This window comes from Balearica regulorum, chromosome 26 (genome assembly GCF_011004875.1).
Source record: "Balearica regulorum gibbericeps isolate bBalReg1 chromosome 26, bBalReg1.pri, whole genome shotgun sequence".
NCBI lineage: Eukaryota > Metazoa > Chordata > Aves > Gruiformes > Gruidae > Balearica > Balearica regulorum.
Window position 1 is genome coordinate 3,933,342 of NC_046209.1, and position 14,846 is coordinate 3,948,187.

General features: G+C 45.0%; 1 protein-coding gene across 2 annotated transcripts; it reads left to right on the forward strand.

Moving 5' to 3' along the window:
- Positions 1-19: 19 nt before the first annotated feature.
- On the forward strand, positions 20-14,526 carry SIN3B (SIN3 transcription regulator family member B). 2 transcript variants are annotated; one of them, XM_075776599.1, is made up of 19 exons: positions 20-161; positions 805-911; positions 1,445-1,598; positions 2,600-2,863; positions 3,255-3,398; positions 3,654-3,776; positions 4,285-4,374; positions 4,814-4,932; positions 5,303-5,510; positions 6,233-6,349; positions 6,715-6,953; positions 7,680-7,863; positions 8,087-8,681; positions 9,138-9,307; positions 9,873-10,046; positions 10,302-10,394; positions 10,712-10,806; positions 11,238-11,442; positions 11,829-14,526. In XM_075776599.1, exons 1-19 carry the CDS (start codon positions 60-62, stop codon positions 12,057-12,059), a joined length of 3,414 nt encoding a protein of 1,137 aa, XP_075632714.1. In that variant the 5' UTR covers positions 20-59; the 3' UTR covers positions 12,060-14,526. The 2 variants fall into 2 exon arrangements, with proteins under 2 accessions (XP_075632714.1, XP_075632715.1); XM_075776600.1 differs by having other exon boundaries at positions 11,238-11,511; positions 11,829-11,957.
- The last annotated feature ends 320 nt before the right edge of the window (positions 14,527-14,846 follow it).

The window sequence follows — 14,846 nt, forward strand, 5'->3', positions numbered from 1 at the left end:
TGACGCAGACGCTCCGCACGCGCTGACGGGGGGGGGCGCGCTGCTGCCCGACTCCCAACATGGCGGCGGGGGGCGGCGGCGGCGGCGGCCGGGGGGGCAGCGCCCCACGGTGGGGCGGCGGTGGCGGCCGGGCCGCGGCGCAGGAGAAGCTGCCGGTGCATGTGAGTGCGGTGACCGCCCCGGCGGCCAGGCCCGCCGTGATTTCCTCCCTCCCCTCCCCCGCGAAGGGCCGCTCCCCGCCGCCCTCGACCCCCCCGGACGGCCCTGCCCGCCCCGCCGGGACTTGGCCCCCTGCGGCCGCGGCGCCGAACCTGTCCTCGGCGCCTGTCGTGTGTATCCCCCCCCCCCCCCCCCCCCGGTACCGTGGGGGTGCCTCGGGGCCTTCTCCCGCCGGTGCCGGGGGGCATCCCCGCCCACCTTCCCCGGTACCGTGAGGTCCCCCCGGGCCTGTTCCCCCCTCCGCTATAGCGCGCACTTCTTCCCCAGCCCGACTGTTCTTCTCCGGTACCGCGGTCATCCTCCCCGGGGGCCTGTTCCCCTCTCCCCAGCACCGTGCCCCCTCTGTGCCCTGCCATCCTCCTGCAGCACCGTGGGGCGCACCTTCCCCAGTATGGTGGTGCCCCACCAGGGCCTGCCTTCCTCAGGGCCTCCTCGGCTGGTACCCTGTGCCCCTCTCTGGGCCACTCCCCCTTCCCCGGTGCTGTGGGGCTCCCCCAGGGCCTGCTCTCACCTCCCTCAGTGCCCGCGGGGTGCCCCAGGGCCTGCTCCCCCTTCCTGGGCCTCACCCACGTTCTTGCCCCACAGGTGGAAGATGCGCTCTCCTACCTGGACCAGGTGAAGATCCGCTTTGGCAGTGACCCCGCCACCTACAACGGCTTCCTGGAGATCATGAAAGAGTTCAAGAGCCAGAGGTAACTCCTGAGGAACTCCTCAGCCTTTTCAGGGGTCTCTCTGCCTCTGTGGGGTCCCCCAGGCTTCACACAATCTTTCCACCTCCGCAGACACACAGGCCACCTTGCTGGCCTGTCCCCCATTAGTGCAATCCCTAGACACTGGAGGTGGAGGGTCTCTGTCTTCCCATCATTTTCCAGAGACAAAATCCATGGGGAAAGGCAGATCTATTTTTACTCCGCACTCTGAAAAGCAGATCTTGAAAAGAAGCGAAGAAGTTTGAGTGCAGAGCCTCTCTGTGGTCTGCCAGCCCTAGAGGTGATGGCTGTCTTGCCTGTTTGGGGTAACCTGCACGCTCATGTCTCCCAGTATGAGGCTGTAGTGGATGGCAGTCGTTAGCTTGGGCTAATTTCTAGGGACTGAGAGTCCCAAACTTGCTTGTTAAAAAAACGTGTCTCTAAGAAGCCAGATGCTTCACATACCTCTGTAATTTGCTAGGCTTAACTTCTGTTTCTGATTTGGGTACAAGTAACAAACTCTTCTCGATTTTTAGCATTGACACACCTGGAGTAATCCGACGTGTTTCACAGCTTTTCCATGAGCATCCTGACCTCATTGTAGGATTCAATGCTTTCCTCCCTCTGGGCTACAGGATAGAAATTCCAAAGAATGGGAAGTTAAGTATACAGTCACCTTTGAATAGTCAGGTAGGTGATAGAGCTCATATTCTCTAAATAAATTGTTACATATGTCACTATACACATCTCTTGCACAGTTTAGGCCATGTAGATTTATGTGTCTTGCATGTTGCTGAAGTTTTTACATGGTTTTCAAAGTCTGTGACAATGGGTATAATATAAATTTAAATATTTATTTTCAAGCCAGTTGTTAGTTTAGCTTACACAAGAATGATATTCCTGCATGAAGTGCCACTTCAACTCCAAATACTTCAGTCACAGTTGAAAACTGAAATTGTAATTGGCTTGACACGTTTATTCTTGGCAGGTGGTGTGTGTAGTGACAAATTTCAAAAAGAGATCCTGGAAGAATCGCATTTCCAGTCTCCCACTGAGAAACTGGGAAATGTGTTTAGGCAATAGGCAAGAAATACACCTCAGGTACTGCAGTTGCTAACATCTCGCAGTGAAAGATGTCTGATGTAATACAGATGGCTACATACTGGCCTCTGCTTCTTTTTTCTTGTTGTGTGGTTGTGGAGGCTGAAACAGCTATTACCTGAATTCTGCTGATAAACTTGTGGTTTAATTAGTAGCAGTAAATATCTTTTAGATCTCAGTTCTCTTAGATCTCTCTGTTGCTTAGAAATTTAGCATCTTTAAGAGCCTGATGTTTTAATGTGTTTCTTGAAACTGACAGTTCCTCTGAAATGAAACAGTGGTGACAGAAACTGCAGTGCGTGTTGTTTGGTCCACCCTCTCGAAAGTGTAGTGGATAATGCAGTGACAGTCCAAAGCAGTAATGAGTTAGATTGTTCATAAGCCAGATACATCTTAGGGGATTTTTTTTTAACTGATGGTGTTAATAGACTAGGTAGGAAAATTAACTGGCTAATTAAATCTTCTTTCTTTCTTCTTCATGTGGTAATCTTTTTTAGCTAAACAGCTTGAACATCCTGATGCTGGATTGTTGTTGAATGTGTACCTATGTTTCTGTACAAGTCGCTGTCTTGTGTGTCTTATGCCACTAGGTGCCCTCCGAGCCTGTTCCCAGCGCTCTCCCTGGCAGCGGGCTGTTGCTGCATTACTCCCAGGAGAATTCGCACAATCACAGTGACTGCTCCGAGGAGTTTAGGCAACAGCTTCCATACAAAGAAGATAAATCCCAAATTCCTTTGGAGTCCGATTCTGTGGAGTTCAATAATGCTATCAGTTACGTGAATAAGATCAAAACACGTTTCCTTGACCATCCAGAAATTTACAGATCCTTTTTAGAAATTCTTCATACTTATCAGGTAAAAAGTTTTCCACATAAGAGATTGTGGGTTTGCACAGTAGTTGTTGCCAAATGAAATGTCTGCCTATTGAACAGGCTTATACAGTTCCCAACCACTAGCCTTTGTCCAACAAGCGCCTCATAGATATTCACCTGAAATGGCAAAAGTGTGGAAATTGTAGAACTTTCCAGGCTGTGAGGTGTAAAGGGGTCATATCTAGATCTGTCTTTACCAACCTTCAGTCAGTTTAGTGATATTCTGAGTGAAAAGATGCACTGTAAGAACCTTGGGCTGTCTGATAGTTATTTCAAGTTTGTGTAGCGTAAGGTTTTTGGCTGAGTTGATGAGTTTTCTTGCCTTGTGAGGTATGGTTTTGATTCTGTTTAACATCTGTGCGTATCTTTTTTAGAAAGAACAGCTGAACACTAAAGGCCGACCCTTTCGAGGCATGTCAGAGGAAGAAGTGTTTACTGAAGTAGCAAATCTGTTCAGGGGACAGGAGGATCTGCTTTCTGAGTTTGGACAGTTCCTCCCAGAGGCTAAAAGGTCTTTGGTACGTGTGTGCTTAGAACAAGGCAGAATATTGAATACTCTCTGTTTGTGTGTCGAATACATAAATAAGCTTTAGGAATGCAAAACATTATGGAAAAACATATAGCAAGTAGATGAACTTTGCTCCTCTTTGTTATTTGAAATTTCACAGAACAGGTGACTTAACTACATGCTCTGCATCCTGTTCAGATAGATAGGATTCTTTATTTGTGCCAGTCGAGAAGAGGACATCTAAATCATCATTTATTTACTTCAGTTCACAGGAAACGGACCATGTGAAGTGAACAGTGTCCAAAAAACCGAGCACGAGAAGAACGTGGAACACAGCAAAAAGCGATCCAGACCACTGCTGTTGCGTCCTGTTTCTGGCCCAGCAAAGGTATCTTTTAGCAAGTAAAAACTTAGAATAACCTGATACTACTCGTTGTGTTTAGATAATTGCTTAGATAAAGTTGTAATGAGTAACATCTCTGAGGCATGTAGGTGTCAGGTAGGAGAAACAAAATTTACAAGCTATCTTAAGAATTACTGTAGAAAAAGGGAATTTTTAAAGTATGCTTAAGTGTGTGCAGTAACATCTCGCATACTAAATATCGAGACCTTCTGTACTAAGTATTGGCCCTGGAAAGGGAGAATTTAATGCTTCTACAAAGGAACCTTTCTTTGGAATTCTTTGTCAAGTGATCCTGTTTTTTGTTCTATCTTCTTCTTAGCTGGGAGTGATTTGATAGAGATTGGTGTGGAGGGCTTGACACAGCAATGGTAGATCACTGTTTCGGAAATACGGAGTTTCAGCCTTTGCAGAGAGCTGTTATATGTCAGCGAAGTGGAATTTGATAGCATTTGAGTCACAACACTTTAAATACAACTGCTTGTTCTTTTAACAGAAGAAAATGAAACTACGAGGTACCAAAGATCTGTCAGTAGCGACAGTGGGAAAATATGGAACACTGCAAGAGTTTTCCTTCTTTGACAAGGTCAGTATTTGGCCTGCTCTCACATTCTGTGGACTTATTTTTAGCCACTGGGGTGGTTATTACTTGGTTGGTTTTCTGTGCAATCTGTGTGTCAGCAGTTAGCAATCGCCTGACTTGTCAGGGGTTAGAGAAAGACAAACCAAGAAAAGAGAAAACAAGTGGGTTTGGAAGATGAATAGAAACCGATAATTAATGTTTTCCTGAGCGCTTGTCTCTTACAGACATGCCTTTGTCTATTTTTCAGTGACGTTTCCTCATGCTACCATCCGTAGTTACTAGGTTATTACTTGAAACTGGGTGTTTTTGTGCATATTCTCTTTTATGTTACTATGCAGGCAGACGTTTGTCACTGTACCCATGGTTCAGTTTACTTAGAATATGAACTAAATAAAACTGGAGTTGAAGTGATCCAATCATTTCTCTCCAAACTGTGCTTTAGGTGCGTAGAGTGCTAAAGAGTCAGGAAGTCTACGAAAATTTTCTCCGTTGCATTGCTCTCTTCAACCAGGAGTTGGTCTCTGGCTCTGAGTTGCTCCAGCTCGTTACACCGTTTTTAGGGTAAGTTACTAAATCACTGGGGACAGAGAATCTCATGATTTCTGGAGGGTGATCTCTCTTCACTCTCCCTGTTCCAATCTCTCAAAATACAATACAGGAATAAACATGAAATCTCAGGGCAGAGCTGTGGAAGGAGAAATAGTTCTAGTTCTGATGAGAGCCTCTCTTGCTGTTTGGCTTCCAAGAGAAGAGGGAGAGTCACGTGGCAAGGATCAGTGACTCCTCAGTCAGTTAAGGGGTGTATTCCTGAAGCTGCGGAGGGAAGTCCTTTTCCTGCCTTAAGTCAAACTCCCTCACTTTTATGACACACATTAGCCACCCTAAAACATCAGAGTGAAATAACAAAATACTCTTACTTGTGTTTTTGAAGGAAATTTCCAGAACTCTTTGCACAGTTCAAGTCTTTTCTTGGTGTGAAAGAGCTTTCATTTGCTTCTCCACTGAGCGACCGATCTGGGGATGGAATGAGTCGGGAAATTGATTACGCTTCCTGCAAACGCATAGGATCGAGTTACCGGGCTCTCCCCAAAACCTATCAGCAGCCAAAGTGCAGTGGAAGAACAGCCATTTGCAAGGAGGTACTTTGGGGTCCACCTACTCAATCCCTGAACACACATTGCACTTAGAGAAGTTGAAGTTGTTAGTGCTACAGCTTCTGCATGTAGATTCCCCTCTTTAATGCTGAGTAGCCAGCTTTAATCTCACATCAGTTATTCACCAATTTATTGAAATAGGAGTATCCACATGCATTTTACTAATTTTATCTAAACCCATCTTGAATTGCATCTTTCACTTGAGTATCTTTTGAATCTGTGTGCATACACAAATTTATCCTATAGAGAGAAAAGAATATTAAATAGCCTGAAATTAATTTTCTAGCAGTGGACCAGTATGGCCTTTAGAAACAATTTTCCTCCTGAAAGAGGACAGTAAGCCAGTGTCTTAAGCCCTGTTCTGAGTGAGAACAGACTTGTGCAGCATAGGTGCTCCCACCTCTCCCTGTTGTTGGCAACTCTGTCGCCTTTACTTACAGTTGCTGGTTATGGCAGAGTGATCTCTGTTTTGTGAGATGATGGTGAAGGTGCTTTGGAGTTTTCTGAGCAGAGCCCAGACACAGTTTCGCACAGACCTCTGATCTGAGGAGCAGTTCATGACAGTGACTTGTGAACTAGGTCTGCAACTTCCAATAGAAATTCAGGGATGAACTGTGCAAAAATAAAAGGGAGAAGTATCAGACCCCATTAGAACAGCTCTGGGTTTATAAGACTCTGTTCAATGTCATGTCTTTGCACTCTTGCAGGTGTTAAATGATACCTGGGTTTCATTTCCATCCTGGTCTGAGGACTCCACTTTTGTCAGCTCCAAGAAGACTCCTTACGAGGAGCAGTTGCACCGCTGTGAAGATGAGCGGTTTGAGGTACCTATGCTACTGAGCTTCCTTTCCACCTGTCTGCCTCCTCAGAAATCAAAACTTCTAGCTATGAGGATTTTGACTGAATTAATCGGTGCCCAATTACTGAAAGTTCTCGTAGTGCTCACTGGTTTGAGCTAGAGTTTGGTGTTTTCCACTTGCTTGGAGTCTAATAGTTCTTTCTAGGCATGAGTCCGCTTCTAAAAAGCATGTTACCTTTGGGAGAACTGGCGGAGGTTTATTTTCCAGTAAGAAACCTTGCTGATGCTTCTTAGCTCCACCCAGTGGGACTGGAACGCATGCCACAAACCTGGTCTCCATTTTCCTGCTCTGCCTGTTCTTACAGTCTGTCTTTTGTGAACTCTTAACAGTTGGATGTTGTCTTGGAGACCAATTTAGCCACAATACGTGTGCTGGAGAGCGTGCAGAAAAAACTCTCACGACTGACTCAAGAGGATCAGGAAAAATTTAGACTGGATGATTGCTTGGGAGGCACATCAGAAGTGATCCAGCGCAGGGCCATCTATCGCATCTATGGTGATAAAGCACCAGAGATCATTGAAAGTCTTAAGAAAAACCCAGTTACTGCAGTTCCTGTTGTTCTTAAGAGGTAATTCCTGTTCTCCTGTGCTCACCTGGGATCTTTAAGAGATACAGGATTGTAAAGCTTGTTTTTTTTTCTGAAAGTAAGTGACTTGGTTTTCACTTAGATTTTCATGCAGGACAGAAATAGGAAAGAAAGTAGTTTTTTGTTAAAGTGACAAATGTTTTAGTAGATTTTTAGAAATATCTAAAAATATTTCAGTAGGTTATTGAAGATGTTTCTTTCTAAAAATATTTCAGCTGCTTATTGAAAATACTTCTTTCTGTACTGAAACTTCTCAGACTGTGCTTAAAGCAAACCCACAATTTTTGGTTAGATTTGGAAGTGAACTATTTTTGAGTTTTAAGTCCAGCATATTTCACTGTATTTCTGGTAGGTGGTTGTGAGTACTTCAGTTATCTTAAAAAAAACAACACATAAAACTCCCCAAAATAAACCCCAGAAATTCTTTGCAAAGCTGAAAGATTCTGTGGGAGGAGCTCTAGGGAGAACATTAAGGTGCTGAAAACCATTGTGGATTTCTGGACTTCCTCCTGAGCATTTTTAAACAACTGTTTTCTGTAGATGTTGTTTCAAAAGATCACTCCTCTTCAGTGGTGGTGGTTTATTTATTTATTACTTCCAGGAACACTGAAAAGTTTTTGGTGCATCACAGTTGGCTACCTTTAAAATGCTTTGTGTGTATTTCTGTCGTTCTCTTTTTGAACTGAGAGAGATTATACGTTTATGCAGATTGAAAGCGAAAGAGGAGGAATGGCGGGAGGCCCAGCAGGGCTTCAACAAAATTTGGCGGGAGCAGTATGAGAAAGCCTACCTGAAGTCCCTCGACCACCAGGCCGTCAACTTCAAACAAAATGACACCAAAGCTTTGCGCTCCAAGAGCTTGCTGAATGAAATTGAGAGTGTCTATGATGAGGTGCGTATGCTAGTAAATAACTCATCCTGTGTGTCCTTCATTTACAGTTATCTAGATGTTTACGTAGCACCTGGGACCTTGTTGAAGTGGTAGTGCTCTGAAGAGTTCTCAGTTGAAAACAACTGTCCCAAGCAGAGCGTTAACACTGGCTTATTTCTTCTGGCAGGAATGGCTCTTGAGCATGGATTGGAAGGATCTTTATCTATTTGTCTCTTGATTACAGCATCAGGAGCAGCACTCAGAGGGGAGAAGTTCGTCCACAAATGAGCCTCATCTTATCTTTATCTATGAAGATAAGCAGATTTTGGAAGATGCAGCATCTCTTATCAGCTATTATGTAAAAAGACAGCCTACTATCCAAAAGGAGGATCAAGCAACCATCCGGCAGATAGTGCATCACTTCATACCTGAGCTGTTTTTCTCTCAGCCCCCTGAGCACAGTATTTCTGAAGAATCAACAGATGAGGACAGAGAAAACCATCAGGGGCAGAACCTGGATACTCCCGAGCTACGGAAAAAACATGTGCCTGGGCCTCCAAGCAGTCCTTTGGAGGCGAAAACAACCTTCTGTGATGTTACAGCTGCTGAGCCCCACAACACTCTAGATGATGTTTACAGTCTGTTCTTTGTCAATAATAATTGGTATTTCTTCCTCCGCCTTCACCAGACTCTGTGCTCAAGGCTCCTAAAGATTTATCGTCAAGCTCAGAAGCAGCTTCTCGAATATCGGACTGAAAAAGAGAGAGAGAAACTTCTTTGTGAGGGAAGAAAAGAAAAAACCAATGATCCAGCCATGGAACTAAGACTGAAGCAACCAAGTAAGAATAATCCGGGGCATAGTCCATTCTTAACACTCTGGTCACTAGTGCTCAGTTGTGTATATCTGAGTATCCGAGACTAGCAGGCAAGGCTGTAGAGTTACAAACCTCCACTCTGTTTGTGATTTGTGCATACAGCTAATTTATCTTCTGAGGGCTGTCATGCGTAGGTCGTGGAGACTTCACGTAAGCCCGCTGTCGTCAGATGTTCTGAAGGGTCTTGTTGTATTAATCTGTAACTTTGATTTAAAATGTAAGTGGCTCCACAATAGTGAACTACACAAGGTGGTCACAGAAGTGCGTGAGCTAAAACTGTCTCCTTACAGAGAACTGTCTGTCTGCAGGCATGTTCTCAGTACAGGATATCACAGTTCTTCAGCAGTGCTGTCCCTTGTGTCTCTTGAGTTCACTCTACCTCTTACGTGCACTAAGTGACTGCACTTTTCCCCTACCCAGGTGAGGTGGAACTGGAGGAGTACTACCCTGCCTTCCTGGATATGGTGAGGAGTCTGCTGGATGGAAATATTGACCCAACGCAGTACGAGGACACTCTGAGGGAGATGTTCACTATCCATGCCTATATTGGCTTTACTATGGACAAACTGGTGCAGAATATCGTCCGCCAGGTAACTAATTTGATGGCTGTGCTGTTTGTTCGGGGGCTGCACATCTCCCTTCTATAGACGGACAAGTTTCTCACAGTAGCCCGTAATGCAAGGACTTGCTAAACTTAAAGCAAATTCATTGAAAAGTTCTCTGTGTGGGGAAACACTCTTAACAGAAGTTCAGTGAGATAGTTAGCTTCAGTACAGGCACTGCCTTAGGGGATTTGCTCTTTCTGGCCTTTTCCAACATTTTTTGAGTTCCAGTCTTTTCAAAGTTCTGCCATTCCCAAAATACATCTAAGGCCAAAAAAAAAAAAAAAGAAGTACTCCAGTCCTTTTTACTCAAATCTGTCTTCTAATTGTAGTTCTGTTACAGTTAAGGCACATCAGCCCCTCACTCTTCTCTGTTCCTTTTGTTGCAAAGTAATGAAAAAGAGAGCAAAATGTGTGAAGTCTCTGGAGTTAAAACTTTGCTGCTTTGTCTGCGGTGTGATGCTGTGCTGAGTTTTGTGCTCCTTTCATAACACTTTATTAGTTAACTCTTGGCCCAGACTTGCTGACTGAATTACCCCTTTTTTAATGGAAGCTTCACCACCTAGTGAGTGATGACATCTGCCTGAAAGTTGTTGAGCTCTACTTGAACGAAAGGAAGCGAGGTGCTGCTGGAGGTAACTTATCCTCTAGATGTGTCCGGACAGCAAAGGAGACCAGCTATCAGTGGAAGGCTGAACGTTGCATGGCAGATGAGAACTGTTTCAAGGTAAGAACTTGCTGCCAGGGAACTTCATAAAGTGACACTTTATCTGGGAGAAATGGGTTTGGAAGCTCCTGAGCACTGCGGAGAGAAGGCACCAAAACCAGAGCGTAGCCAGTGAAGTGGCATACTGGCTCCCTGAAAAGCCTTGCTGCTTACTCCTTTCCTAGCTTCTATTTGTTGTCCAAATGACTTGTGAATATACAGCATTTTATTGTGATCCCACGTGGCCAATGTCTTGTGCCCGTAACTTTATTACAGGTAATGTTTCTTCAGCGGAAAGGACAGGTGATCATGACCATTGAGCTTCTGGATACAGAAGAAACCCAGACAGAAGATCCCGTGGAAGTCCAGGTAATATTGCAGTGACTATGTGGTCTGCTGTACCACAGACAAAGCGGATGTCTAAGAATGCTTTCCCGCTTTCTTGTTCCCAAATGTGAGGCTTTCTCAGGAGGAGAAGTTTACCTGGGAGGTGGGAAGATTACACGTGGGGCTGTGGTCACTGACAGAAATGGGTATGTTAGCAAAAGAGTTTCAACGTAAATCAGCTTGGAGTTGAGTGAGATAGCAGCAGCTTCAGAAAAAGCAGCTTGGAAATAAACTTTTTTTTGCAGTGATGTTTGTCTTGATGAGAGTGAAATCTGACTTGAAATTGATCTGTCTTGTAGCACCTGGCTAACTACATGGAGCAGTATGTCGGGGTAGAAGGAGCTCCGAACAACCAGAATGATGGCTTCTTATTGAAACCAGTCTTTCTGCAAAGGTAAGCACGTTCCCTTTCCTGAATCATACCTGCAGCAGTTGGTACTGCTTCCTCTACATATGTGGCAGTGATTTTAGGTGATGTGCTGTACAAGCAACTCTAGGGATGTGCACTCACCTTTGAGGTCCAAAGGGGCTGCTGTAGTCCAATGTGTTGCCTAAGAATGCTGAAGAAAAAAATCATGACCACTGCATTGAGGTTTGTTTGTGAAACTGTGTTTAGAATGGAGTGGGACTGTCTAAGCAGTCCCTTCTGGAGGAATTTGCAGTCTAATTTGTTCCCGTTTCACTAAATATTTGTCAGTGGAATGGAGAAAGTCTGAAAACTAAATGTGGCAATACAGATTTCATACTTGTGCTGTCTGCTCTGCTAGCTCAAGAGAACGGGTAACCAAGTGTGACACATGCTTCCTAAGCCTCATTTTGTTCTAGAAACCTAAAAAAGTTTCGCAAGTGGCAATGTAAGCAAGTGAGAGCTCTGCGTAGCGAAGTGAAGAGCTCCTGGAAGAGACTGATCGGGGTGGAAAGTGCCTGCAACGTGGACTGCCGGTTCAAGCTCAACACCCACAAGATGATGTTCATCATGAACTCGGAGGATTACATGTACAGGCGGGGAGCTCTCTGCCGAGCCAAGCAGGTGCATCTCCTATTACTCTCTCTGTAGCTCAGGCAGTAGCAGAGGTTGAGGATGTGAGCCAAAAGACAGGTACTGATAAGAAGTCTTGTGGCTGAATTCCTGCAAACTACACCCAGAAGTTACTACTCTGTGTTAGATGAAACATGGAGGAGAGCTGGTAAATGGTCTGTACTTTGGTTTAGGTTAGCAGCCTTTACTTTACCATGCAAATTTTAAGGGGGAGTGGCAAACTTTAAGAAATAGAGATCTTTAAATGCAGGTATGAGGTTTCCTGCTTTACTGTTTCTGTTGTGTTGTAAAGCATGCACATCTCAGATGCACACAGAGGCAAAGGTTTGGCTTCTCCCCCAGAAACCTCTCAGTGATCTTTACTGTCCTGCTTTCAGGTACAGCCAATGGTGCTGCTAAAGCACCACCAGCAGTTTGAAGAGTGGCACAACAGGTGGCTAGAAGAGAACGTGACCATGGAGGCCGTCGATGTAGTTCAAGACTGGCTAATGGGAGATGAAGATGAGGAGATGGTGCCCTGTAAAACAACTTGTGAGACGGTGAATGTGCACGGGGTCCCGGTGAATAGATACAGAGTTCAGTACAGTCGCCGTCCAGCTTCACCGTGAGCAGAGACTTGTTCTTGGGACCAAGACAAGCAGGAGCATTGCTGGTGAAACACATTTACTCTGAGAATATTGGTGGGAATGCAATGTATGTATTAATGATATTTATCCAAACAGCATTTTACTTTGGATTATGATGTATTTTCCATATGGCATAGACTTGTCTCCTTGCAGTGTAATCCTCCAGCCATCGTGAAGAGGCTTCTAAAAGCTTTATGGGAAGAGGGCTCTCGGCATTGCCACACACCTTTTAGTAGTTTCCTAGCTTTAGGCCGCTGCTGACCAGCCAATACCGGAAGGCTGAGTGAGGGGGTCAGGTTCTGGGCAAACTACCACTAGTGGCTTCGTCGGAGATGGAGCTGGGCTGGTGTTTGAGCAGATGCTGGCAGTTGCTTCCACTTCGAAGGGTTTCGTGTTGCCTGTCTTCCTGAATTTATGTCGTCTTGGAGCCTGCAGAACTCTTCAGTGTAACCTCTGAGTGCCAGTGGGGCTGAGAGCACCTGGCACAGATTGCTGGCCCCACTATGGGCTGCTTCATTATCTCCACGTACTAATAAGGCAATGAATGCAGTATTTGTTACTGGTGCTCTGGTGAGAAAAATGCCAAAACCGAGAGAAGAGTGAACAGCGTACTAAACGCTCAAACACTCCGTCATCCACGAAGTATTTTGGAGTGTGAACTAAGGGGAAGAAACTCTGAGCTGCAGTGCTAGGCAAGAGAGCATTTTTGCGGCACAAGACAGCCTAGGCCCACAGCTACCCCTCTGCAGACGTGCATGGGATCCCGTGTTGTTTCTTTGTGAACTTACGACCTGCTGCAGACTCTGCCTTCTCAGATCTGGAGCTGCTTGGAGCGTGCGCGTGGGGTGGAATATCCGTTGCGAGGTCTGGCCTATTTTTTTTTTTTTTAATTGTATTTTGCATGTTGATTGGCAGCCTCTGGAGACTGCGTTCTCAGGCGAAGCTTCGCTTTCCTTCTGCATGCCTGGACTCCGTGGTTCTGCTGGGTTGTACCACTTAAATAACATCAGTAGATGGAGCTCTTGCAGCACAGTGTTTGTACTGGATCCAAGGTTTGTCCCAGATACTTCGCTGTTTCTGCTGGGTCAGCACAGATGCTGTATTTGCAGTGACACATGGAAATCTGTAACGGGCACTGTTAGATCCAGCCACAACCATCGTAGACAAGCTTTTCCACCGAACTGTCTGTACTTTAAGCTTTTTTGAAATGAAACCTAGCAAAAAAACCTACCCCGAAACATGCAGAACACTACGTCAATTGTCTGACTTAATCTATTGAAAAATCAAGAAAATTTGTGTCTGTCCTGCAAGCCCACTGTCACTTCGCTGTTGTTTTTCAGGGGCCGAGGGCCAGCACACTGTCCATGGGGTGTATTACAAACACCATGTCTCGAGGCAGGTCCAGCCTCCTTTCAGCTCTGCTTCCAACTTTTTCCTGGCTTTTGGGGGAATAACCCCAGCACCCTGATATTTTTTGTGGCTTTTTTAGGTTATAATTTCTGCCAGACCTAAGTAGCAGCCTGTAGGATTTGTCCTGGGTTATTTCCACTGTACAACATTTGGTTTTGCAATTGTCTCACTTGGCAGTAGAAAAATTGGCCTTTGGGGTACGTTTAATAGAACACTGTACTGACTCTTTGTCTTTTTTTTTTTTTTTTGCAAAATAATCTGTAGGAGGGAAGGAGGGAGGCCAGTCTCTGGCATTCGTGGCCACTTGCACAACCGCTACCAGCAGAGGACTTTCATCAAGAACTCATGTTCTCGTTGTCTGGGTCTCTGTTAAGTTTTGGTTACTGAAATGATCTGAAGGTTCTTCCCCTGCTCTTGTTGCAGTAAGTGATAAAAGACACTGACCACATAGCTCAGTATCTCCCTTTTGCTTCCAGACAGCTCAACAGAATACACCTCAGTCCTGTTCGCCTCTCTGCTGTCTCCCAGTGGAGACGACAACTGTGCCAAATTTTATGGTTTTATGATACAGAAAAATGTTTACTAGAAAACAGGTTGCGACTTGTGGCTTCAAATGAATTTGATTCCAAGTGTACCAGGGTGGAGGAGGGTAACATGCCTGTGCACCGTCCTGTTCCACCTCCCCATTTTTAAGTGTACTTCAGGTATTTTTAAGCATCCTTATTTTGTAAACCTTAATTTATAACCTGAACAGATTAAGACTTTCGCCCTTTACGGTGCTATTGTCTCAAAACTGATAGTAGCACGTGAATGGAATAAGCAGGCAGTGCAGGATTGAGAGTGGCTTGCTAATGGCTGAGAGTTTAAGCTTGACCGCTGTGTATCTGCTAGCACGACCTTCATTCAAGAGTTTGTTCTTCCATTTTTTTTGAAGGATCTTTGCTTTTGGGCTTGTAATTGCTTTGCCAGCTCTTTGAATGTAGTTTTTTTAATATTTATTTGCACATTCAGGTAAAATAAAATATTGATTTTAAAAGTCTGCAGCTCTCAGTGTTTTAAATTTAACTTAAACTTTCTGACAATCCCCGGAATTGATTGTCTTGCACCTGAAACTGAATTTTAAATGGTAGAAAAATGCAACTGAAAAGTTGAACTTCCCTTCAAGCAGTTGCAGCACAGGCTGCAGGATACCGTGATTTAGATGGCAGCGAATCATTAACCTTCCCCATGCTGAGAAGTTAGAGCACTAGCTAAGGTAAAAAGGAAGTAAGTTTCCTGCAAGCAGCGTGCAGTAGGAGATCCCAGGCAGGAGGATTGTGCCTGTGGCTCCGAACTTAGGTGTGTCCTGCCAAGACGTCT

Coding starts and splice junctions, on each gene's coding strand:
- SIN3B (XM_075776599.1), top strand. CDS start 60: ATGGCGGCGGGGGGCGGCGGCGGCGGCGGCCGGGGGGGCAGCGCCCCA. Junction 6,954..7,679: donor GTTCCTGTTGTTCTTAAGAG/GTAATTCCTGTT, acceptor ACGTTTATGCAG/ATTGAAAGCGAAAGAGGAGG. Junction 10,395..10,711: donor AAGATCCCGTGGAAGTCCAG/GTAATATTGCAG, acceptor TCTGTCTTGTAG/CACCTGGCTAACTACATGGA.